The following is a 27,803-nucleotide window of genomic DNA, read 5'->3' as shown; positions in this document are numbered from 1 at the left end:
TCAGTTATAGCCTGACTGCAACCAATGGGCACACAGCGGTATCTATCTATTTCAATTCAAAACGAACTTCCCCTAATATTTTAAATGTGGAAATCACTCAGCACATGTCGGAACCTGCGTAGCATTTCGCGCCAGGAACTCGCCATAATTTTTGACCCGACATGACTGGGTCCCAGGTTAAGGGATTTCAAAACAGGTCTATCGCAGTATACAACATCAAGCGATATAATTACTTTTTGGGTCAACTCAAGAACATATCTAGGTATGTCAAAAACACGTAGGCTTCAGGAGGTAATGAGCATGGAGCACAGTCGGTCAGTGTCATTAGAAATCACAGAAATCGTCATTAAAGAACCACGTTATTTTTTGTGGTCTCAGCATAACAATAAAATTGACAACGGTCGATGTGACTCAGGTACGTAATTTGTTGCGCAAGTGGATCACCGTAAAACAGATTACAATTCCTACCGTTTTTAGAACGCATCCTCAGATGACACCCTGGAGGAATCATCTCTCAACTTGGAACACAGAGCGATCCGTCGAAATCACCCGAAAAAGATCAGAAATCCATCACCCCAAGTTGTTCGAAATACAAGAAAGCGCCACGACGTTTCTGACTATTGCCTTCTGAAATCACCGAGGATAGTTGGGTTTGTCCCCTTTTCGGTGAAATACGTGGCGTTTCACCATTTAAACGGAGTACTTTGGTTATTCGAACTCCATATGGGACTAGTGCACATTTTAAAAAAAAAACAGCTTGACGATGACCACAACAGCGCTAGTAATAGCGATGGAACATCTTCGCTGAATGTGTGATCAGATCCAGAGTTTCCAGGTCATACTAAGTGTTCTGTTGAACATGGTAGTAAAAAACAAATACCACTTTTCAGCGAACTGCACTCATATGCAAACAAATTTGGTTTTGCGAAAGACTCACCTCGAACTCAGCTGAATCTCTCGTTTACGATGTTTCCATGCAACTAAATGTACTGCACCAGGCCGCCTCATGTTTCGGTTGCTATGATATTCAAGAAATTGCGATACAAGTATATTCGTAGTGCACTACTCATGAGGTTGCTGAAAATTAATCGACAGCCCACGACCGGTCTCGCTCTTCTTCGGGCTCGTCAGGTAGGTGAAGTCCCCGAGTTTCCGTCTACCTTATATTATACTTGAAACCACGTTCATACATAAAGCATTGGGTACAATTTATGTTCATTATAACAATGCCGGCGCTTAGATACACTATATTTTGTCACGGGTAACCGTATGAGTCTAAAGTTCGACACCAAACTGAACGCATGGTCCTTCGGTGGGAAACGATCCAGAAGGTAGCAGGAGTAAATAAGAATGAGCGGTTAGTGGGCTATCAACCCAGTCATGCATGAAGCTCGGAAAGTCGGAACACACCATCCATCGAAATGCATACGGACAAAACTAGAAGAACCAGTATTACTTTGACCGCAGAAAGAAGGGTAGGATAGGCGTACCGAATGGACACAGATAGGCGACTGATGATGAGGCTCAAAATATATGAAGGGATAGGCAAACGGCGGAAAAACGAAACCGTTAGAAGGCACGCGCAAGCACATACATGTGGGAGAGAACGCTATTACGTCACGACAATGAAAATTACGCAACCCGTTAGGTTTGAATCGATGCGAAGGCACATTAGATATGAATTAACCCAGGAGAAACAAATGCGATGAGTGTGATATTCCTCAAGTCACACGGCTCACTTTGTCCAACTATATGAAAATAGTAGACCAGATAACAGATACTTGTGAAAAAATGACTTAGTGACAACGCATGTGTAACTAAGATAATAAGAGTAAAATTGGTTGACAAGTAAATTCACATCTACTGATGTTTGTTGGTTTGTTTAATATATACAACCGCGGGAAAGGCCGGATAAATGCACGAATAACACAACTTGGGAGGTGCGATATCCAGAGTGCCCTTTTCCGAGAATGAGGGAATATGGTAAAGTGAACAAAATTTTTGAATTAAAAAAAAAACAGATTACGCTATCCCAAGCAAATCAGGGCCACTCGAAAAGAGTCGAAATATATAACATTCTCATAGCTACTAGCTTCATTCGGCTTTTGTAGTAACTACCTAAATTTTACCCTATTTCCCGAATTATTTGTGATCTGTGCCCCTGCTTTCCAAATCCAATTGTGAATTTGTTTGCACACTGTGCGAAGGCTGTCATCAAGTGCTGCTGCTCTATAACATTGATGATTTTGGAAAATTTGTAAAGACATTATTAACTCATTAGCCACACAGCCCAGTACATTGAAAGGTACACATTCTTATAGAATAGGTTATTGTGTGTCAGCTATTAGACATTTGTTAAAGCATATTTGTTAAAGCTGCAGATTGCTGCATTAGTGTTGAATAGAAATATTCCAAACTGTCAACTATGGACGTTTTTGTTCGTCAATAAAAGTGGACCTCGCGGATGGTTGGCCAAACATTGCAGGGGTGGGGGGCCGATATGTAACTAAAGTGATAATGACGGCTTAGTTATGCCAGCGTGCCTGACGGCAATCTGTCCCAAAGTGTCCGAGTGGTGATAGTCTAATCTGACAGGGAGAGTCCGGTGGAGCTGATTTTAAATTTTAATCACAGAAAACAGAAAAGTCTATAAAATTCGCATTTCAAAGCCTACCTGGACTGTATTCGAGCGGATACAGGGTTGAGGACCGGACAACAATTTACTGATTTATAGTGTGAGAACACCAAGAAAAGGTAGCGTAATTAGCCTGGTAAGATATGCGGTAGACATAATTTTGTGATTCAACAAAAGCGTATATTTACTCCAGATGGAGCCGCTGAATCAGTTCGTAGCCGTCAAGAACCTTCCGTGAATTAACGCGGACTAACCGGTGAATGTCGGCCTGACGAACTCTCCCCACATACAAGACTTTACTGTGTGGATTCTTGATCATGAGCGATGTCCTGAAATCCGGACACGTTCGCCCATTCGGCCATGAGGAGTCAAGTGTGCTGATGTAGTGGTAACACGTTTGCCTCGCATGTCTGATATCTGGAGTTCAAACCTTGGCACCACCAAAGCTATGCCCTGCTGATCAGCTCTAATGGGTGAGGAACCTGGGTCCAGTTCCCTAAACCATACTGCGAACACACAAGAATAATCACAGAAGGACTAGAGAGAGACTGTTCATACGAGAGTGACGTGGATGTAAATTCAACAAGTCTCGTAAACAGCTATAAATAATTCAAGTTTCTGTCAGAAATGCCCTAAATTCTGTCGTTGTTCTTATGACAACATGTGAAATTCATGTGATAAGGATAATATCCTCATTTTAAATCTCTCTGAACCAGAGTTAACGAGCAACTCGCCTAAATGGGCAGCGTGGTCAATAGGTCAACTCGTTAAGCATAGAATACTGAAGCTAGCAATATTGAGTGCAGCTCCGGTATCGTAGTCAAAGCTATATGTCGTTGAATTGGGCATTACAGTCACAGCTTATAAACCCTTAAGTACTTCATCCACAACTAAACGGAGAAGACGCATCGAGCCCCTTTACCGAGGCACAATGGTTCGAGTCACACAATTCTTCGAAAGAAATCCAAATTTTCGGTTTCTTGAGAGTTAAGATGGAGGTTGATTGTGTCTGCTGCCAGTTACCCCGCACACAGTGCACACTGTGGTACTGCTTTCAATACCAGCTACGCAGTTTCTCTAAAATAAACGCTCAAAGAACAATCACCTTGACCAGGAAAGTCTAATAAGCGCTAAGAGAGAAATAATCAAGTGTGGTATGGTCCGTTTGTTTTGGAGTGGGAAATAAACTTACTCGACGTTTAATTATTTTGTGTTGCTGAACTACGAGTTTGATGACGTGAGGGGGGTTCTCATGCAGCCTTAAATCCGCCTCAAAGTAGTAAGCATACTGGTCCGATACTGCCACTTTCTCGAGGACAATGAGCCTGAAAGCTTGGCTCCTTACACCGAAAACGACGGGGGCAGACGCCAACCCACCGACCTTGGTTGCGCTCTGGCTACAGAAGTATTTTTCAACCACTGGGTTCCCCCACCACCATCCCTGACATTTTCTGCGGTTAATGCATGGGAACATCTCATTCTACGCACTGCATCTTGTTGGGCCGAGTTCCTCACGCATGAAAGGATGGAACAATACAGACATGCCTAGGTTTATTTATTGTCTGCATGATAATATGTTAGTAGGTGCGAATGAAACACAGCTCGATGAAATCCGATGAAAGCCTGGCGAGGGGCTTGATTTATTACCAGAACGGACATATTCCAAAAAAGACAGAACAAAGTGAGATGCTGTTTCAAGCCAGAGTTCCCGAAGAAAGTTGAGTGTACAGGATAATGGTCATGTGCTCGTAAAGTAGCGCTGCGTAATGGATTGAAGGACTGTAAAAGAAGATGGAATGGTTCGTTTTTCAATAATGCTGGAGAGTGTGCTCAAGTGCACCCTGCGCTTTGCATCAAATAAAGTTATGCATATAAGGAATAAACTGCTATTTTGCTAGCCAGATTATCCATCCTGCTTTCGTTTCCCATCCCCAAAGCCATTCAACACAGGGATGACTCTGTTTAATTCGATATAAGCCAGAGCTACATACTATACGAATTACAAGGGTGTCCGGTTCTCTGATTCGTTTTCTTTTACTCCATTATTGTTCTGGCAAATCAGTGACTTGTTTTCAACAACGGAAAAACGCAAATTCCGTGCGATGACAACGACCATTTTGGCTGTTTGCTTCAACGAACGTGACTTTAGAAAGAACACACTTCGGACGGCAAATGCTCAGCGTCGATACCCATGAAGGCCAGCCGCACAGAATAATCCGTAGTGTTGTCTACACTATGCAAATTCGGAATGAACACGTGCTGAGTTAAGCATACCTGCACCAACTCGATGCTGACCACTCCCTAATGTGTCCACTCTGCACGCAATCAGCAATATAATTGCTGTTCGCCCGACTTGTGCACGTTGACAACTATCATAGGTCAGAAGGACAACTTTAGCGTGAATTTCAGGCAGAAACACAAACAGATCAACTTGGTGCCAAGTGTTGCCAATACTTGAAAAACCAAAGAGCAAACTGGATTAGCGATGGCCTGAATAGCAAAGTGTTATCCTGTAGGAAATAGATGGTACAGTGCGCACCCTCAACAAGTCATGATAAATAAGCCCACAACTGTATAGTCATTGGCTGGTGGATTCCAAAAAAGCACTGCCAGTTTGTGAAATACGTTTTGTAGAGTAAGGTGACGATTACTAAGACAGCTAAACGGGCTGAAATTGCTGCGGATTGGGTATGGCGAAAACCTGATGTCCGCTGAAAGAGGTTTCATTACTCGTATGCTGTTGATCTTTTTCCTTAAATATTGTGTACAACTTCATCCCCCGTTTTGTATCAATGCGGAAAATGTTGGTGAATTCCCATCTGAACAACCTGACTTTTGAGAGTTCGCGCGTGATTCAACGTGGCCCAACTAGTTGCTTAGAAGAAACAATAGTCGAAAAAAGTCCGGGATCCACAGCACAGCTGAAATTTGAGTACTGTTGGCCATTCCCGGTAATCAGTTGGGCCAGGTTAAGTAACGTGGAAGCTGTTCAAATGGAGGTTTTATTAACAAATGCGGTACTGTGAATACAATAATCGAAAACAGTAGAATTGTACAAGCCTCGAATCGTGGCTTTTATGCACCAGTTTAGAAACTTCTGATTCCAAACGGGCCAATATAGTGAAACCCACGTGTTGATTCAAACAAGACGTACGATGACAAGATCAGAGAGCGGTTTACATTCGGGTCAAAACGAAGAAGGCGATATAGGCAAAAAACGGAAACAACAAACTGGGAACGACGTTGTACACAATAAGAACAGAAGAAAAGAATCAACACATGCCAGGACGCAATCAACACTGCTCACTGTAGCTCCGAAATACCTAACCGTCTGTATAACGAGTTAAATCAATCGCTCCAACTGGAATCACAAAGCTAGAGTCAAAATGATGGGGCTCGCACAGAAGATATGAAGCGATCTATGAGAATACCCATGATTCCACTCTGGGCGAACAAAGTAGTGATGTTGATCAGGGAGCGGCAGGTCCGGTACACAATAAAACAGCAATATGCGGGAAGGTTACTTGGGGGCTGTAGCCATCCGATTTTGGTAATTCGCTCAGCTCACAGGCTTCGGATTGCCCAAATGGCAGGTTAGACTGCTAGAACCTTAGTACAAGTACTAATCTGCTCAACAAGCCATGGGTTATATCAGAATACCGACTGCGCAACATGAAATATTCTCACAGGAATTCATCCTTTTCAGGGTTTCTGGGTGAGTCTTAAAATGTTATCTTTGTACACCGTTAGTTTGTTTTCCAATATGATCTTTGGTCCCTGAAAAACTAGCAGTCATCCACGCCATCCAACATCAATGATAAAAATGGCGGATAATCCAGTGAATGTATTGCGGTGTGCCTTATGATCAGAATATGGTTTTCTTAGAGAGGAAAAATGACCTGCTGTTTTCTAGGTATTAAACACAAATATTGGCAATTTTGTGAAGTAGTTATCACCAGGGGGAATCGCTTTAATTTGTAGCTGCTGTGTTGATCTCTTTGAAGAATGACGTTATCCGGCCTATGGAAGATGATTTTTGTGAATAATCCATTTCATATACCGTAGGAAGAAGCTCCCCAACATGCAGAATGTTACGGTGAAGTTACCTGAATGTTTTATGTACATTCGAATATTGTTTCGGAAAAAGCGTACATATTGCATCTAACTAAATTCATTATGAACTTTGTCTCCCTCTAATGCTCTGCTACGTGTTCTATTACAAAACTACATTTACTAGTGACGTTTACTGAAAATGTCAGCCTTAACTCATGTTACGTGAATGTCATTTGGTAGACACTGCAAAGGGCTAAGTGATAAATCATCTCAATAAGACAGTCGTCGTATGATTCTGGGCAGACATCACATGTCTGTCCTAGAATTCCCATCACTCTAATATTTTGCGATAAGAGTTCAGTTGAGTTGAGTAGAAAACGTGTGTTTAATTCGACATCTCAGGAACAGGCGACTAAGATGGGATAACTCTGACACGTTTCTTTATCTTCCAGCATCAACTGCGGATTTTAGCTCCAAATATACTACTGGTACTCTTGTAAGGTCCAAAATTCTTATTAAGAAAGCCACATAGCTAGTAGACCTCTAGCAAAGTTTCCATATATATCCTATATATGTATATGGATGTATATGCTATATCCTTTGTAAGCTATCCATAGCTCATTGCAGATATTTACCCTCTGTTTACAAGTTCGAATCCCATAGGAGATTTTCGAGATATGCCAGCCATAGGGTATGTAATGAGGAAAGAACAACCTGTGAGGTATCTCTGGGCTTGTACGTCTTTTGTATCCACAATTCACACAGAGATAACTACTTCGATTTCACGTCAGAATATATCCGAAACGAAACCTGTTACTCTGTGTACAGTTTCAGAATGCATTAATTCTGGAGACTCAAGAAACACGCAAGGAACACAGTGGCGAAACTACACAAATTTAACTTTACCTCTCTACTGCGCCCAGCGCATCCAATGGCCCTAAGATTCCCCTACTTACAAGCGTTCAGAACAACCTTCTCTGACTAAGCTACTACCCTTCCATCCTGACTGGAGTGGGTTACTGGCGCTTCCCAGTCAAGGATATATATCTAAGCTGAATAAAGTTGGCTTGGGGGTCACCTAGCGTTCGGACCACCAATTTTCGCCTATTCAGAAACTTGACAATTCTTGTCTGTAGACAACTATACCTTTGGAAGTATCATCGTACGTCGGCCTCTCCAACGGAAGTGGAATCGTGTAAATAGCTGATAACTTGAAAGGCTCACCTGAGGTCGATAATCAGACCAAGAGCTTGTTTGCTGATTCGCCATCCGGGGCACTTTAACGTACACATCTGTTCCATTTCTCTCAGTTTCCCATAACAAACCACACGGCGAATCGTGGATTACCGACAGCGGACTTCGGTAAATTTCCCGATTAGTGTCTGCTCGTCTCATGCTAAAAGTTGTACCGCTATTTGGTTTCAACCATTTTTTCGAACCGGAATAATTTGGCACCAAATAATTAAACAATGAGAAACCTACGTCGTTCATCAGTGTTGAGGTATAAGCATGTTATCCTCCTCACTCTGTTCATGTATAAGGGAATTTATCTGCCAGCGGTGCGGATTTGGTAATTAGTACTCCGAGGGTTTTCAGGTCTTGCTTCCGTTGTAGGTTGAGACCTGTTGGACGAAGCAAGTCAGCACGTCTACTCTTCCCTGTTGTCCCCGGTCTTACATAAGGTAGAAGATGTTGTCATCCACAGTAGTTTTGTACAGTGACACTGGCCTGACAAAATACATTACTCTAGGGAGAGTAAACATCGTCGGATTGACGGATAAGTGTATATGTGTTTACACCGGTTTCGACCTGGAATCAGGCCACGCTTTCTTAAACATTCTCCCGAAACCTGTTTTTGAACACACAAATGTACCAAATGCTTCCGGTGCGAAGGCGTTGGCTAATCCTAACGAATTTCGACGATCTACGAAAGCAACATTGGCATTATACCTCATATAGCTCTGCACACTCGCATTCCGATTGTGTTTGTATCTGAGACGAGATGTTGCCATCCACAGTACGTTTGTGCAGTGACACTGGCCTGACAAAATACATTACTCTAGAGAGAGGGGACATCGTCAGATTGACGGATAAGTGTATATGTGTTTACACCGGTTTCGACCTGGAATCAGGCCACGCTTTCTTAAACATTCTCCCGAAACCTGTTTTTGAACACACAAATGTACCAAATGCTTCCGGTGCGAAGGCGTTGGCTAATCCTAACGAATTTCGACGATCTACGAAAGCAACATTGGCATTATACCTCATATAGCTCTGCACACTCGCATTCCGATTGTGTTTGTGATCTGAGACGACCTGCGATAGATCTTGCTGATGTTTTATCCCTTCTTCGCAATGTTCTCATTTGATAGCTCTGCACACTCGCATTCCGATTGTGATCACATCAAAGTAACTGTGTTTGTGATCTGAGACGACCTGCGATTGATCTTGCTGATGCTTTAGCCGTTCCACGCAACGGTCTCATTTTTCTGCTAGCTTGGGCAACGTTCGCGCTACCTGGTGACGAAAAAACCTGGCTTATCATCACCGGATAGCAAACGAAGTTTAAATTTTGCGCACATTCACTCAGTCATGACCGTATGGTCTTAATAAGGGCTTAAGGAAAGGACACTATCGATAGCGGAATACGCCTCTAACCAATGGAGTAAACAAACGATGGCTCAATTTTTTATCACGCCTGTATAACCATGTGAAGACTAGCTGGCATTTTATAAGACCAGGTGGATGATATTGATTTTTTTATCAAGAATCATCAAGTGAAAGCATGTTCGCTCCAAAGGAGTAGCTAGGCAGACTGTTAAATGGATGATAAACACATTGCTCCATCCCATAAAAGTGGCTCCGGTGTGATGTTTTACTATGGACGAACCTAGTTTGTGGTTCGATTCGGCCTGCAACACTAATATAGTGTCAGCACGATTGTGTGCGCATAAACTAATTGTGTCGGTGCTTTGTTTGAACGGCGGTTAGGTTGCACACAATCCCAAGGATGAATATGGATGGCCTAGAAGTGCAATTTGCAAGTTATTGTGCTGAGAGAAGCTTCACGGTTAATATTAGCAAGCGATATGTTTATGAAAGTTGAAAAACCTCATCAGATCATGAAGCGTTCACGATATTGGTAGAGCGAGTTAGTGTTGGAATACATCCAAAGATATTTATCACCGTAAGTTAGGGCCCCTCATGAGGATGAGTACGGTACGTGTGCAGTTCCTCCTACCAAACTAGTCCTCCAATATCTGTACCACTCTTCTAGGGTGAATGAAGCTACGACAGTTAAGTGCTCCCATATTCCGTTTTCTAGTACTGTACCGATATCAAATACCCGCCGTTTATTGCACCCAAGTACCGTGGGCCTCAGGAAGGAAAAATATGAGCCCTGACTTGTTTTTTTTCTCGTTGGAAGTTGAAACTCGCTGTAATAAATCCGTCTAGTTTTCTGTGTCATAATGAAGAAACACAAGGGGTAAGGAAGTCGTCTGCATTGTCTTCCAATACACATGCTACACGCACGAACGGTCAAGGCGGAACAACAGAGTTATGTACTTCTGTCTATCCAAGGACAATCGAGATGCGGTAAGCAGACACCAACCCATTCCCAGAGCAATTAATCTAGGCCGAGATGATGTGATAATCTGAAAACCTCCTCAGTAAACAGACGATCATAATAGTTGTTAGAGAAGTACTAAATTAGGGAGAATGAGACCCAGTCCTGATTGTCAAGCGAAGATGAGGTCTATCGTGTCTTTCTTAATACATCCAGGTTGGATTTTTCAATCTTGTTAACCTTGTTCTCTCATCCACGCGAATACAATTCATGCGGTATTACCCTTGTAAGTCTCATAGCTCGTGTAGGTAAGCATAGTTCGTTTAATTTTACGGTGGCTATAACATTTAAATAGAACTGAGTGAAACTCTCGTTTAAATGGTAACGCGTTTCGTATTTCTATCAATGTGACTGTTTTTTTACTGCGTTTATCTGTCATTCAGATCTAGACGCGCTCATTGCAGGCAGGTTCTGCCCTTTACATGGAATACAGTAAATTCGAAAGTCATCAAACTTCTGACCAAAGTTAAGCTGACGCTAAGTATCTGGTTTCGATGGGTGGCATGAAACTGATGAACCACGGCTGTTTATTTCAAACATGGTAGAGGAGGAGGAGGTTTGGGGGCAAACAAAGTATTTGAATAGCGCTCGTGTCCGAAGTCTGGGTTGTACATCAACCTGGAACAGTTCAATTAAATGCTGCAACCTAATCAACGCTGTGTTATTTTGTTTCCGTACTTTTACACTGTCGATTCTTGATCAAAATAAATGGGAGTCTCACAACAATATGCAATTGATTTCTTTCTGGGGGAAAAACGATTCATACAAGCCTCAAGGCAACCCACCAGTGCCAGGAAGTTGACTAAAGCGAAAAAAATGAACGGCACTCATGCAAAGGTCAGTAAATTTCTGTGAGTGAAGTTATCTTTTGCTGTGTGTCTTGGAAACAGGATAATTGATACTTTAGACAATTAGCCAGATGCGACAGTGATGAACGGAAGAATTCACAAACTGACGCCATGACAGACAACACCTTGGTGCTAATCGGCGGCAATGTAAACGAGTAAATATTCAATGCCCACGACAGTAGCCAGTCTGAGTAATCATAATTACTTAAGGAATCACAACGAGTAGTAACATCTGTGTGGATACAAAAGCAACACATGGCTTTTTACATACATAGTAAACTACTGCTGAAAATTCTTTGACCTTAAGAATACTACCTTAAGAGTACTACCTTAAGTGTACTACGTATGTACATGTATCGCAATACCTTGAATATCGTACCAAATGAAACACGAGGTGGATGGGTGCAGCGCCTTCAGTTGCTTGAAAACATCATAAATGAAAGATTAACTGAGTTCCAGGTGAGTCTCCCACCAAATTTGACCCACCAGTGCCAGGAAGTTGACTAAAGCGAAAAAAATGAACGGCACTCATGCAAAGGTCAGTAAATTTCTGTGAGTGAAGTTATCTTTTGCTGTGTGTCTTGGAAACAGGATAATTGATACTTTAGACAATTAGCCAGATGCGACAGTGATGAACGGAAGAATTCACAAACTGACGCCATGACAGACAACACCTTGGTGCTAATCGGCGGCAATGTAAACGAGTAAATATTCAATGCCCACGACAGTAGCCAGTCTGAGTAATCATAATTACTTAAGGAATCACAACGAGTAGTAACATCTGTGTGGATACAAAAGCAACACATGGCTTTTTACATACATAGTAAACTACTGCTGAAAATTCTTTGACCTTAAGAATACTACCTTAAGAGTACTACCTTAAGTGTACTACGTATGTACATGTATCGCAATACCTTGAATATCGTACCAAATGAAACACGAGGTGGATGGGTGCAGCGCCTTCAGTTGCTTGAAAACATCATAAATGAAAGATTAACTGAGTTCCAGGTGAGTCTCCCGCGAAACCAAATTTGTGTGCAAATGAGTGTATTCCGCTAATAAAGCTTTCTGTTTATTGTGTTTTTACAGTTTCACTGGACCGCCTCTATCCAGTTCGTTTTATTGCTCGTTTTGAACCGAAGATACCTTTTCATGATAAATGTTTACCCAAAAATCAGGTATTGACTTGTGCTGCAATGTGATGCCTCAGTGCGGCGAACCTGAATGGCACTGATTTTCACTTTGTTTACCTTCCTGTACCGTAAACTACCTACAACATTACTCGTTCCACATTTATTGATTAGCCTGTTCGCATAGTGGTGCCACTGGTGATCGGTTCAAAGTACTTCAAATGACAATTTCAAGGCGCAGTTCAAACTCATAAGAAAGAAAAGGATCAGATATGTTGTAGAGTATGCCCAAACATAAGCGCTTGAGCTTTGTATGGAGGTTACGCGTGTGTAGCCGATACAGTGCTATTGGCCTGCAAGAAACTATGTGGATACATACGAAGAAGTACGGTGCTGTTCGCACTTTTGAGTCTCAAATACTATGTATACTTACATACTACAGTATCCCAAATATAGTTTTGAAAAGACCGGCAAATTCTGTTGTATCAGAGATTTTGTCCGGTAGACAGAGGAGAATATTCAACACACATCACCTCTGATTTCTTTCAAAAAATGCTGTCAATTCCCTAGCATACTTTTCCCTATTTATAAAACCATTTTAGTCAACATCAGACTCTAGTCTGTCAGTCTACCTCGTATCTTTGAGCACTGCAGTCTCCCTTCTAAATAGATCTTCGTTCAGACTATGAATCCAGTATTTTATAAGGAACAACACACACAAAAGTACTAGCTAACTGTTAGATGATATCTAATACTACAGATTATTATCACTTGTCATTACATTAGACATCTACCGTTACATAGATCAAGGCGTACAAGGTCCTACAAAGGTTTATCCTCTTCAGTCCAGGTCATGTTTTACAAACGTGAAATGGGCGTTGCCAAAGCAAAACTACTGATATATATTAAGTTATTGTTTGGATAAATTAATCGAATTCATCATACCGATGAATACTTGTGGGTAAAGGCATGCCGAAATGTACATGGGACGACCTATACTGGTCAAAAGGATGGGTTTAATGGACACTGCAGAACCGTATTCCGTGTGATGAATTTTCTTCAGGAGTGACCAGGTGTCGACATATTAGTTAAGCAATCTGTATTCCAAAACCTGGTTCTTCCGATTGGTTTTTAAGGGTTTGAAGCAAACTATTGCATAAACTGGAATAGGCCATATTTGCCCGAAAAAAATAGACTGCGGTTTACCGGGTAAGAGGAAAATCGCACGACTAATGGGAATTGTGAAAACATCTAACAGGAGTCGCTTTTCGGAACGCCGTTATAAAGAAGTACCTCTGTACTGCATGTTCATACCAGTATCATTTTTGAGTGATCACCCTGATGTAAGCGAAAAGCTCACAGAAATAGATACAAATTACGTAAAGAAAAAGTGAACGAAATAATTAAATTGAACACTCACCTCTATATCCGGACTGCCATGAGATAACTGGGGACAGGACATATTGATTGCTAAAATGAGCAAATATGTCAGTTATCAAAGAGAAAAGGTGTGTAACGAACGTTTATGAAAAAAACCCGGTGTACTCAGCTCAAATTCAGAATAACCTCACCTAACTGAGCATTTGCCTCACTTGAGCATTGAAAAATATCGAGCAAACCGTAAATTGGTACTAATATCTTTGGAAAAACTTTATTTGACGGGTAGCCAAACATAGGAAAAAGGTATCCTAATTAGGCAGCTTCATTAGTTTCACATCGAGAAAAATGATCAAATAGTACGAGCCAAAAGACAAAATAGTATAATATTCATGTCAAAGGGGCTAAAATAACAGTTTGTCAAAATGACATTTTGCGTCGAAAACAACGCTACTTCAAGGGAGAATTCAGCAACCTCAATTTTTGGAAGCAAAACCTGGGATATGCATACTCGCACCCTTCAACAATGTGTACTTTTCCTTTCCATAGTTTGATATTCAAGGGCTTTTTGTCATGAAACTCAGCCATCTTTTGATGACTCTGAATCTTGCAAACCGCTTGCAGAATCGTGTTGCATAATAATGGACAATTTTTCTGAACTCGGATTATCTCAGATGCGTATTATTATTCAAGGTATTCTTCCAACCCACGCTTTAACTCTCCCCACCATGAGCTTAGCGTCAAGATTACTTCCCCTTAAATGTGACACCGTCCAACTCTACTGGCCGAGTTTTCGAGAGACCTACATTTGAAAGTACACAATTCGGCTAAGCAGTTGAGATCGTCGACGCAAGAACATAGGGAAGAGAATAAAGTGAAATTGTAATACTTCAGTTATCAAGTTGGAAAAGTCCAAACAGTGCAAAGCAGACCTAACGCCATGTGCGCATACTGAACACTAGTTTTAGCGTTCTCCGAGAGGTATGAAATATCTTAGGACTGCCTCAAGAGAAGAATCCTTCGTCACTCAGTTGTAGAACCCCTTCGCTGCCAAACTCTCATGCCACCCGAAGGAAGAACGAGGGCTGGGACACTGTCAAGTTGCTCAAGCCTAGACAGGATAAATCCCGATGCAGAAGTCTGGTTCGAACCACGGACCTTACGTGTTATAATCACTGAGCCATCTCGCCATGCCTCAAGTAACCAAGTAGTTGAACCGTTGAGGAGGTAAACGAGTAACCAGGCTTCCTCAAGCAACCAACAGCTGCACCGAGACAACACGTTCTGTTGAGAAGAAATCCCAAACTTCAAAGTAGTCAGGTGGAGAGTAAAAATCTTGCCTCAGTTTGCCTCAGTGATCATGACAAACATTCGAATGAAATTAAGTTAAATACAGCTGCGGTGGGATTACCTCTAAACAAACCATTGGCTACCTTAAATCGTACTCGTTAAAATGGGTGGTAGACAGAAAGGATTCTTTTTTGAAAAAAAACGAGTATTCAAGATTGTGCGTACACATAGAGCAGGCTTCAAGCACGATTATGGAATAAAAGCAGTCAACCACCTCCGCTAACTAACTCACTGTCGGCAGATTTTAACGCCACGTGTCCGGAGTCATCGCGCGTTAACCTATTATGCCGTGTAGTAATTCACCTATTACCTTAGGTAGGAATAATCGGTAGCCAATCACTCCTAAATAAATGCTGGTATTGATATTCATCATTATGATGATTCATCACTATGATTCATGGAGCCGTTAGAGGTTGATAGCAGTGTCTGAGAGCCTAACAAGAAAGATCAACCTCAATAGCTACATAAGGGAGTGAGATGTCTATGGAGGTGATCCGATCTAGGACTCTAGAACTCTAGAACTCTTCCTTTTGAAGCATAAGCTGTTACAATATCGTGTAACACCACTCGTTTTAATTGTCAAACTGTACCCGCAACCTGTCTTGTCTTGTCGAAACCAATGTACTTGCAAATATTCATGGGATTTCATTAAGAATGTCCGCTTTCGCTGGTTAGGAGTGCAGTGTAGTTCGTTCTGTTCCCGCTCACAACCATCATTCGACTGTACCTGTGCGGCTGCGCCACAACCAATCTCCCGAATGGGACGACTCTGCCGATTTTTTCTCTTCTACCACGCCCATTCTGCACAAGCAATGTTGAAATTATGCTGGCAAAACCGATGCCTCTTAATCCACCCATTGCCAGCGTACTATCTCTACGTCAGTTAATCTGCCGACAATACTTAAGAAAACTGAACACACAAAATAAGGAAACAGTCTATGCTGACGGTTTTAAAAAAATAAAGATGACAAACATCTGATTGAAAAGCAAAGCTGAACAAAGTCTTGTCGGGACTTCTGCCGGCCTTGAAGAACAAGCACTAGAGATAGCATGACAGCTTAGTTCTAGGTGCTAACGTGAATTTATGAGCATCATTCAATGTGACTGGTTGAGGTGTGGTTACCTCTGTCCTGGGGCAGTTTCCATGGGCAACCTGTCGTAAACCTGGACATTTCTGTCACAATCACTCATTTGTTTATTACCTAAGAAACTGATTATGTCTAGAGTACGTGTGGCAATCCGAAAATTACACCCGTATTACCAGTTGAACGTTCGGTCAGATGGTATCTAGTATGGTGTAATTTTTAAAGTTTCCAGTTTAAAGAAACATGAACCAAACAGAATTTGAGGTTTAGTGTGTCCCCGCTTTACTGATGGTCCGTCCTTGCAAGTTTGGAGGCGATCACTTTGTTTTTTTTCAGCCAACTGATGGGAATTAGAAGCAAACAGATGACACAAAAATTCGTCTGTTTTAGCTACGGTATCATAAAGTGTGGCCTCACAACACACAAATCGTTGTGATCTAGCGCTGGGGATCTAGCTGTTACGTCACATCTGGACACGAAAGTTGGAACAATCGGATTTGGATTCGAGCCGGGAATCTCTGGATTAGTGGCTCTGGTTTACCCACGAATTCTTGTGTCCCTCCAGCACATTCTTTATCCGAAGGGCTTCAACCTCAGTGCCTTCATTCGAACAACTGCCCGACTGTTAGTATGATACATGTACGATGTGAAGCGTAATTCATGAGAGACCTAAAAATTAGAGCTTTGAGATAGTTCATATCAGTTGCAAAGCATTATCTAGAGTAAAATTGCACATTTGACATCACAATGACTGACAGTATTTTCGAAGGGTTTACAAACTTACCATTATTCATGGAATTGCATACATCTAAAAGTGGCACGCCCCGTCGACATCGATATGTATCGTTGGTTGTTTCGCAATCAGAAACGCCGGTATCGCATAATTGCACACCCAAGTTGGCTGCCTGGACACATTTCTTCACGTGACAGTCACTAAGCGACATGTAGTTGTACGTGGACTGTGGAGAAAAGATGCGAATTTTGAACTCAGGGTTAGAGGCATTAGGGTGATTTTCTATGATTAAGAACCACATTCCAGGTGAGACGACCTCGGCTTTGCTAGTGCGTTTCATCTACATAAACAAACGACTCAGCTACCAACTATTCTCCCCGTCTCCCGCATCAAAACGTGTGGTTTGCACACAGATAAGCTTTTGTGCATCGAAGCAAACAGAAAAATTCGAGGGCTCGCTGCAGACCATATCTAAGGGGTTGACAGAATGAAATGATAATAGTAAAGGACTGTTGTTTGGACTACTTCCAGTAGTCTATTGTAAGGAATATTTCCTTTCCAGAATCAGTATTACAGTGTCATATTTATCACGTCTATTGTGTGGGAAATCCGGTGGAATGACCAATGTGCCCATGTGCGTACATCTACACCGAGAACGAATGTCTCTACCTAGACAGGAACATAACCTTGTGGTTTGGTTAGATTCAAAATTGATGAGTCCCCTAATGGAAGAGCCGGAGTACCTTGATGTAACCAGATGTATCTGTACACTTTACAAGTTCTATATACAGTTTGCGCAAGTGAGAGATATCAGCTAACTTGGAGAAAATATACGGACGAGGACAACAGATTATTTGAATGGGGAATTCATTTTGGAATTCAAATCAGTCGGTTAGCATTGTACAACTGCTTCAGTCTTGTGTAGAATCACCACATGTATGCAATTTATGAAACCTCACGCTAGCAACCGAACGCTTCGTTTTCCGAGCTACCTGTGGCTCGTCAGTACTCAAACGGGACATGGTGACAGCACCCTTAACTCAAAAGGTTCACATTATTTGAAGTCGTATGAAAACGTAGACAAAAGCATCGCGATGAATTCACTTCACCAAAATATACAAGTAAAATAAGAATCCCCGACTACGGAAAACCTACGTAAGTCTTGGTTAGTTCTTCTAACTTTGAAGTAAATACCTCGTGAATCGATATTGTTTCGATGCAGGAGTTCATCACGAATATTGAACTGGTCAATGAGTTTTATAGTCAGTGAGTAGTTGTTAGATAGTCCGCCAGAGTTGCTGTTGGCTATTTTCGTGAGTGAGGTCACCTCATTAAGCTCCAAGCCTTGAGCAGTGAAAGACTGTTGTCGTTCTACAAAATGCTTTCACATAAAACCACATAAAAACCAGTAAATTGAAAACTAAATAATGGGACGTCTACTTCTCCAGTGACTTCACGTTTTGTGCGCGTAAACGTAAGCATAGCTCCTCAGAAGACAAGTTCTTCTTGAGGTGTACGTATTCATTAGAAACATTCCAGTTATAGAGACATTTCGCCAGACCGGCTGCATTTTGAGAAGGATCAAACAAGCAATCGATAAATGGGCTTAGTTGCGGTTACAATTTCCCCCAGTTGACGGATTTCTGTTGTTTATGCTCTGTCTGTTAAGTGCCGTACTCTTACTGCATGCCGAACCTGTTTCTACACACGGTGCTCACTCGGACGTAAGATTACCATAAGTGCTTGTTTGTTCGAGTGCTCCAGACATTTTCGTCTAATAAGCAGGAGTAGGGGAAAACACCAAACTGCCGCCCGAGAGAACTAGGCATGTTCCTTCACTCGGAATAGGCCGATTTGGTTATAGCCAGTAGTATCCAAGGTCAACCCATATGCGATGACACCTTCACGTGACTGTGACCCTATTAAATTGTCTTCGTGATAATTCCAACGCACAGCTCACTGCACGCAAGTAAGATGTACAATACTAAGTTTAAAAACAGGTGGCTGAGAAATAATGCAATTTCCCGCTTTTGGAGGAATCCTCTTAATAGATATAACTCTCGTAAGACAAGACCAAAAGAACTTTATGGGTATGATAGTCTTTGCAGCACACGCCAAGTTACTATTCGCCGTATGGTCGAATACAGATCCATCACTCCCACCAGAATCTGAAATTTTATGTGGTTGATCCAGTAGTTGTTTGACTAAGGAACTCAATACATCCCGTGGTGAAAGGCTATTTTTAAAGAAAGGGAAGGGAAAGGAAGAGGATTTCTGGAAGCATGGTATTCCACGGCCGATTCGATCAACCGATGAAGTGAGTTGGATTTGATTTACGCACCATTACGTGCAGACGACCAACATTTCAACCGGAATACTCAAGGAGAACCGAATATCGGATTCACAAAGAAACTATGAACACCTTGGAGTCAGATCAATAAAAGTCACAAGCCGGAAATCGGTTTGGTCAAGAACACAGGTCAAACCAGCATCGACCAGAGTACGAGGCCAGGGGATTCCAAGCTCAGAGGTCACGTGAGTATCGACAAATCAGAACACAGGATAAAAGAACAACCAATGGAACCACCCGACCGAACAACTAATCGTGATCGTAGGTCAGCCAGGCTAGCATCACACATGCAACACTACTCAACGCACAACCACCAACCCGCCGCTACTCTGTACTAACAACGCACTGAGGATATCACTTCACTTGTTGAGGAAACATTCGCAATCGAACTGCTCACCTAAGCGAACAAACCAACGACCATCTACGCTACCTAAGCTACAATCATTTTCCTCTGTTACATTATATACGTGTATTTATGTATAAAGTGCTTGCCCGGATAGTTTCCAAAACGGACATTCTCCTCAACATGGATGGATTCACATGCCGTACCGTATGTATTACATGCACGCAAAATTACCTTCCCTTCAAAACCGACTAAACTTGGGTGTTACTTAGTCAGCGTCACGTGTCTGGCCAACCATTTACGCCAATAAAATGCTGACAAAATCCAGCTGACGTATTCACATTTAACTGTGTTTGTCGTCCAAATCCCCTTTATTATGTGCCCACTAATTTCAACAGTCCCGCCTCCGCAAAACAAATGCGCTACGGGCTGGATGTCTGTGCATTAGTTCCCATAATCCAAGCGGTATGGACGGTGCCCGAATGTTAAAACCCTTATCTTCTAAGCGGAGAGTGCTGCCTGTTTGATCGTAGTGCAGCAACACGCGAAAACTTGCGGGCTCACTGTCGCCGCCGGCAATGAGGCAACTGTTGCTGTATGACGGTAAACCAACCGATCTGCGTAAACAAATCATCTAACCGGCAAAAACAGTCTCGTTCGACTCTTTGGGGCTCACTGAGCACATTTCCATGAGAATCTCACACCTGAAAACCTTAAAATGCCAGCATATGGAAAGATAGATCAAACGCTAAGAAATCAATAAACCATGCGCAGCTGTTTCATCGCATCAGGTGACTGAACAGCTCCGTGTTTTTACATGAAGGCAAATAGCTGTGCACAATTTTTGAATGACACAATAGTTGAACTTTTGCTGTTGATGTGCAATGTGGTCGTGGAAATGTTGATAACTGGAAAGCATGTGTGTACCATGCGCGTCAGCTAGAAAGCACAGTGGCACTTCGGACAGTCCTAGGTAGGAAAGAAACTAGATTGTCTGTGGTTTCTCTGTATCAGAAGATGACAAATCAGGGGTAGCGAAAACAATACGACTGTCGCACCTTATCTAAGGCATCAGGATGAGAGCACCTAGATGTCTGTTCCACGGGGAAGAGACAGGGAGGTCCCTTGTGCCAGGGGGCCACTCCTGAATAGAGATCTTGGAATAAGTTTCGTGAGATTATTCCAACAAAGGATGAGTAAAAAGCGCAGTGTTTTTCGGCGTTTCAGTACAGACAAGCTTAACTCACAAGAGAAACGAATCATTGACAATATCAATAAGTAGAAATATTGCGACGCACTCAAAAATAGGCAAGCACTATTTGTGAGCAGCTTGTGGAATCCAATGCCAACAGAGTCCTTTAGTGGAGAGACTGGAGCAAATATTTTTACATTTATTGACAGCACGAGACTTTGCACCGGGTTTTTGTCAAAATTGGCATTAGTTGCCATATTTTCTTCTACATGTTTATATTAGTCTGCTATAAACATCCAGGTACGCAGGTCAGTATACCCCAAAACTAGTGGATGGTTTGTGGACCTGCAGGCTTTAGTTGGAGGGATTTTTCTTCAAGCTGAACACCAAATATCAGATACAATCCTTGTTCAGTGCCACAGACAACGATTAGAGTGTGTGGCTGCGATGTCAACATGATTTATGGCTATGCGCCCTCCATATTAACCTTCTGATGATAAATTAACGAACCGGTTCAAACGGTCGGGCAGTTCAGCTAAGATCCGCCGACGGACACTGATCTTCGGTTTACATTTGTTCGAAAATACACATCATAAGGCCCATTTCTCACAGAAAATGTATTTATGAGTAGACGCTTCACTGAAGTCACCGTTATTAAAAATTCATTACTTTCAAACTTGGAAGAACTTCGTTATGGTGTTATGCTTCAAGTGAGTGAAAAGTCATGACGTCACAAAACAGCATCCATCAGCAACAAGGCTAAACCTGCATCACTGGAAAAAGCTGTACTCTGAGTGTACAGACTCCCCATGGGAAGTGCAAAAAAGTAAAGCACCATTCACTGGATTTACAAAACGGAACAATCCGCTGACGTTTTCCAAAAGCAAACGCAATGGCAAAATTTCAAGAACGGTGGTAAAAAACACTACAAATACTGATAAATTAGTGATAAGAGTACGTATTTTATAACATTGCCAGAAAACGTTTAAGACTTACTGTGTATGGGCAAAACCAGTCCGGCGTAACTGTTTCGCGGAGGGGAGAAATTGTCAGAGAATGTATCGAATTTTATTTGGATCCGAATACTCAGTTCATCAGAAAAAAGTGGCGTGTACAGGAGCATTCATCACGGTTAGTAACCATGGTAGTTTGAAAAATTATATTATAACTGAGAAGAACTAGTAACACTTTGAAAACAGCAGTGCAATCCAAAGTTCCTTATAATAACCCTCTTAAAGTTGTCTTACTGAGAAGGAATGCAAAGGCGAGTAGTGATTATGCAGCCCTTGTTAGGCCCCGACGTTTTTCGGTGTCTGTTGGTGTAAATTCGTAATACTAGGTCAGGCCTGCCTCCCTAAAAAGCCGGCTGCAGTTAAGTTTGCTACCTTAATTCAATCGCGCATATAGGACACTGAAATGGGGTAAGATGGCATGTATATGGCATTTATATCGTGTTCTCGCAATCTTTTATTCAGCGCAGTCACCAGAGTATCCTAATAGGCTTAGCGTCAGCACTAAAAACGTCAGTAAAGTCATAGTTAGGTGGTGAGTTAACGGAAGTTCTGGAAAAGCACTGGACTACACCCAGTTGTTCAAAAGGCTCATCTCCGAATAAACAACCTGTAGTAATTCCAATGACCTTTTAATAAGGGTGACGAACAGAGTATCACTTTCAGCAGCGGTTTTTTTAACGGATTGGGATGCCCATGTGTGCCAGCAGTAGAGGGGCGGGTAGGATTTGTGTCAAGAGTGATAAGCACAATACGGCATACAGATTTTTAGTTGTTGACCACTTACTTAGCTAAACACGACACAGTATACGACCAATCCAAATGAGCGGCTTATCAAGTAGGTAGTTGGGTTCAATTTCTAGCAGCTTGGCTTCATAACCTACGGACTAACGTAGCAAATAATGACACATTATGCAGAAAGAAAGATATGATTGTGTTACGCTGACTTTTGAGATTATTAGTCATTACACAAACGCGTTGCAGCTGATAGCACATTGAAACGTACGAGGTCAAAAGGTCGAATGTGATACAGATAAAGGTGGATTGGAGAATTCACCAAGTTGGGTTTACATCTACAGTTGTCAAGGCTTTAAGTTGTGACAACTTCGTTAGGTTCGGTCCCCCAAAAGTCCTACAAACTCCTGTAATCAGAACTTTTCTTTCAGTTTGATCGGCTCATTTACTTTGGCTAAAGTGTTCGATAGCAACATTGCGAAATCTTTGCAACCCCTTTTGCAGGCAACTTTTCAAACGACTTGTTGAATACTGTTCAATAGTGTCACTACGAACCAGACAAAGTTTATGACCAGTCCTACGCGTTCTACTGCGGTTGCTTTTATCTTCAGAGCCCCATATTGACAAGAAAGGACCACTTTGAGTGGACAGCTGAATTGCCATCACTTCTACGTCTCGTGAAAAACGCTGCACTGCGGCGTGCAATCAGTTGAACAGGCATTATGTTTGTATCCAATCATTCAATTTGCTTCGGTTTACGTAATGCAGACCTGTGTTCGACAAAACCGATGCATCTGTTTGCATATCCATACGCGAGACTCCAAAGGCTATTGCATTTGGTGTCTGTTTTAGAGATTTTGTTCTAATCGCAAATATTGGAACGTGAGCTCAAGCTATATTTCATCTGTGGTTCAGTAGACTAACATGCTAGGTTACTGCAATCTCATCCTTGTTTTCAAAACCTTTATTGAATTTCAACTATTCCGGACATCAGACTGCATCCTTGATCCGTTTTGTTTCGACTCTGGCGGAAACCACCTTGTGAAATCACACGAATCCGTGTGAATGTGTACTCAGTCAGTGCTGACCGGTGAAGAGCAATAAATCACATTCACATGTGCTCATTGTGTCTAGATCAATAAAGCTTGCCAGCATAAACAGAGTTTCTGCATATTGTTGGGTGATGCTGGTCAGATGAAATCGGAAGCTGAATCTTGACCAAGGGTAGAGAAGCATCAATAGAAAACACAAAGCACAAGCTAAAGTGTGCTACCTTGTTTGTTTCAAGGGTTTTATGTGACCTTACACCACGATGATCTTAGCTGTGAAACAATGATAATTGCGATTATCCATGAAATTGAATAAACTATTCAAATTTCACATAATCATATTTAGATTCCGCCCGTACTGACAGGTATACTGCACTTCAAAGGTGAAGAAATTGGTCTGGTTCTCGAAAGTCAGGCAAATGAGTTGAATACTTAGCTGTTTTGTTTAACACTTTGCCCGAAAATGTAGGGGTGTTGTTGAAACTGAGTAATCGGTACACTGGCTTGCAATTTCCTTCCTTCCTTCCCTCCTTCGAAATCATGTGTGAAGCATTTTCGTGCAAACGATCTTCAATCCTCTCCCCCGAAAACAACCGTTCTGCGCTAAGTTCCTACACTGTATTCATGGTGTATCACATAACAATATACAGTGCTATTTCCCTAACGACACTCTCCATATCAAAAGTAAATTTCGATGCTTTCTGCGTGTGGCCTGCAAATCTATCGAAAGGTTTATTCATTTCTTAAGCATTTTTACGTATCCTTCGCTTTGTAACGAGCGATATGATGTCCCCGGGTTATGCGTACTTGGCAGATTTTAGTGTGTTCCAGTGGACTGAGATCATCCTAACAGGCCCATCCTAATAAACCCATGGCAAATAAATCATCTCCTTGGGACAGGAAACGGGGAACTTTTCAATCACAAGCTTCCGCAATCGCATAGCCCCATTTGTTTTCTCACACAAACTAAAAAAGTGTGATAATTTCAAGGATAGACAACCCGGTTCCTGCTATTCTTACAGACCACAGCGCAAAAGTACGGATACAAAAAGGTGTGGCAATTTTCTTTGAAAATCTTGACCACTGGGTCAAAGGAAAACAGCGCCTCTGAATCTAACCCAACTCGGAATTTCGGCATGGTTTCTCACCACACGTGTTTTCAGAGTCCTCCCTAGATTTGCGCAAACGCCAAAGGTGTCCAAAAAGAAGTTAAACTCAAATACATTGTCTCCAGTTAAGGTCAACAAGGTCGAATGTGCGAACGCTTTGAGTACAACATGAACTTAGCTACTGGAAGGTACTATAATACGCATGCTCCACTTCCAGAAAGCAATGAGCATCCCAAGGTGTTTTAACGGATACTTTTGACGTTTGTTGCCGGAATCAAGCGTGTACCTGAACGGACGGTAACACACCAATATTCATGCCCTCATTCGAACAACAAGCAAACATTATCGCACCCAATGTTATCTCACCTGAACATGTTTGTGTGTCCACGTAATCGGCGTCAGCGCACATGTAACCGGGTGACTGATCAATACACGCACTGCTCTGACACAATTGTAGTCCACGGTTTCGAGCCTCACTGCATTCATTTGTATCGGCTGGAATGCAAGTGATGTCAAAGAAGAGACGAGTATAAAGGTTAGTGAATACGCACAGAAATGCAATCAAGGTCAGAACACTTTCAAATTGAACTGATTACGGGGAGCTTGAACTGTTATTAAACGGTGATTGACGAATTGGCCAATATACTATTCAACATTCCGTTTGGATTAAATGAACGGTTTTGTAAAAAAGGCGCATGCATACGGTGCATCCAGTCAGACATACTCCGGCCACTAAATTATAATACAAAACAATATATCCTAATCAAAACGCGGGTTCAGATCATCCCAGCGATCTGTCAGATATTCAGTGCCGGCTATTCGCAAAAAGAATGAACCGAGTGTGCAATACTTCTCGGTTCTTTCGGAACTGATTGATTTTCATTAGGAGATTAGACTTCCAAAACCTCCTCATACTGTGAGCAAATAACTAACTTGGAGAAGTAAAAGCAATGCTAAAATAACTCAGTTGGAAGGTTTGTGCTTGAGCATTTGCTACGTTATGGTTTTGCGGTCGAACAACGTGACACAGGAGCAAGCAAGGGAGTTTTGATCGAACAAACCCGAGCAGACTAAGCTTCAGTTGTGTTCGTCGACCGCATCTCGGTGTTTTGGGAAGGACATCAAGACAGAACTGACAGAGAGCCGGAACAACAGGATTATAAGTCAGTAGTTTATGCACTTTTATCTTTGGTGAATAGGCTCTCGCAAAATCGCGAGATAAATCTTGCTTATACTGAAGTCACCACCATTACATACCACGCCGATCGATGCAAATGACTGACACTGTCTTCAAGTCAAATGGCTGTTTTGCAGACGTGGAGAAAAGGTGCTCCATCGAATACCTGGAGCACAGTTGGCAGGAATTCGGAACATCCTTATACTTTGAGAGAAGTTTAGTTACAAGAAGTTCCAACATCAAGCGAGCTTACTGCTGGAATACAACCAACAACCAGCCTTTCATTTCACTTTACTGAATAAGCTGCAGAGAAGACTGCCTTACCCATTTTCTTTACTAACAAGTTGTTTTCCACCTCCTGTCTTTTAACCAACACTGATATTCACTTTCACATTTTTCAATACTTTGAAACTTGTTGCTACAATTTGTTCATTGAGATTATTTTCATGAATAAACTGCGTCATTGATTCCCTTTTACGGGAGGAAAATGATGGGTTTCAAACAAGAGCTGCAAGTGTACTATGCTGGCGATCAACTCTTGATATAGTACAAACTCAAAGCTGAAAGTTGATACTGTCCATGGGATACAGCAAGCGTTTGAGAGTGTAACTTGCTACCATACACTAGACTAATATGAAGGAACTCTTTCATGGGAATTCTTAGATGACTCTGGTGACGAATTTGTAAGCAAGGTTCGGTGGCTTCGAGATGTATGGTACAAAGTCTGTTGATTCGTCCTTTTTTGGAAGAAGGAGAACATTGAAAGTACTTTGGGGCAGGCAGAAAGTCAGTATCCCATATGGATCGAAGAGCAACTAATGCCCAGCTTTAGCGAGGCAGGCAGTATCAAGTCTGTTTGAGGATGGACACAACTGAATGATCAACAAATAAATTGACTCCCACAGTTTGGAGTAACAAAATATCCGAGTCAAAAAACCACATTCTGTATCTGAGTTTGAAATAAACCTCGAAAAACATTTTAGAATGTACATCCGATGAATTATCCTAGAACCGACAAAAACCCTATTGTACCTAGTGGCAGACTGCCGCATTGTCCAGTTCTCCACGTACCAGATAATCCTACAGGCACCAAATATAGATAAATAAACTATAGTTCATCAAGAATAACATTAGTTCCATACATCTTCCGTCTTGGGAAGGGTAAATAGTCCTCTCTCAACCACAAACGCATATAACATGGTACCTCTCTACCACACCACGAAAAGCGAAACGAAGAGAATTTGCAACTCAGGTGTACATAAGCTATCGTACAATTTTTTGACGCCCACCTGGGCGTTACCTTGTCCAGACAAATGTATCGAGCAACGTGGTACCTGATGTGAACCAACTGCGCTTCGCACATGGGAAAACACGACTGAGTCACAGAATGGGCGATAATCATGCAAGCTGTATCCTTCAAGTCTGAAGCACAGAGGTTCAAACGTAGTGGAGCGACAATGGGAAGTAAAGTGTGAAGGACAAAACGAATAGCAGAAGGCAAACGCATTGGACTTACGTTTTGATTTTACTGTGAATAGGTGGACAGTCTCCCTAATGGTCGCGAAACACCTGCAGGAGGGAAAAGTTTTGGAACATTTGGAACACTGTTAGCATTCAAGTGTTTTGTAGATAAGCTCCCTTAGATGGATCATATATAATCAGCCATGCTCCAATGATCTATGTACGTCCATCTAATCACTGAGTTGATGATAAGATGTCTGAAAAAAATAAACGCCGAAAGCGAGCAAACTTAGTAATGGAGGAACATATGATTCCGAAATGTTGAGATCGTTTTTACAAATGGCAGGTGAACACACACATAAACACTCCGGAATACTCATCGAGTCCTTACCAAGCTAATAGTGTTTTGTCCTACTACTGTGCCGGTGGATACTAGTAGTATGCTTTCTCGTAAATCCGCTTTGCGTCTCTTGAAAAGTGAGACCTATTGCGGAATTTATGGAGTCGCTTTGTGGCATTTGCTTGCATTTGAGTAACA

At 41.9% G+C, this 27,803-nt stretch overlaps 1 protein-coding gene across 1 annotated transcript in view; it reads right to left on the bottom strand.

Annotated features, from left to right (window-relative positions):
* Positions 1-27,803, bottom strand: part of T265_10452 (hypothetical protein) — a gene marked incomplete at both ends in the record, with an annotated part of 157,053 nt that overhangs the window by 47,761 nt on the left and 81,489 nt on the right. Inside the window, 5 exons of the mRNA XM_009176827.1 lie at positions 13,715-13,764; positions 16,891-17,121; positions 18,034-18,210; positions 24,994-25,122; positions 27,321-27,373. Of these exons, the coding sequence (XP_009175091.1) occupies positions 13,715-13,764; positions 16,891-17,121; positions 18,034-18,210; positions 24,994-25,122; positions 27,321-27,373 (640 nt within the window). The remainder of the gene's footprint in view (positions 1-13,714; positions 13,765-16,890; positions 17,122-18,033; positions 18,211-24,993; positions 25,123-27,320; positions 27,374-27,803) is intronic.

Source organism: Opisthorchis viverrini (assembly GCF_000715545.1).
Source record: "Opisthorchis viverrini unplaced genomic scaffold opera_v5_367, whole genome shotgun sequence".
In the NCBI taxonomy this organism is placed as follows: domain Eukaryota; kingdom Metazoa; phylum Platyhelminthes; class Trematoda; order Opisthorchiida; family Opisthorchiidae; genus Opisthorchis; species Opisthorchis viverrini.
This window is presented reverse-complemented; position numbering and strand designations above follow the sequence as displayed.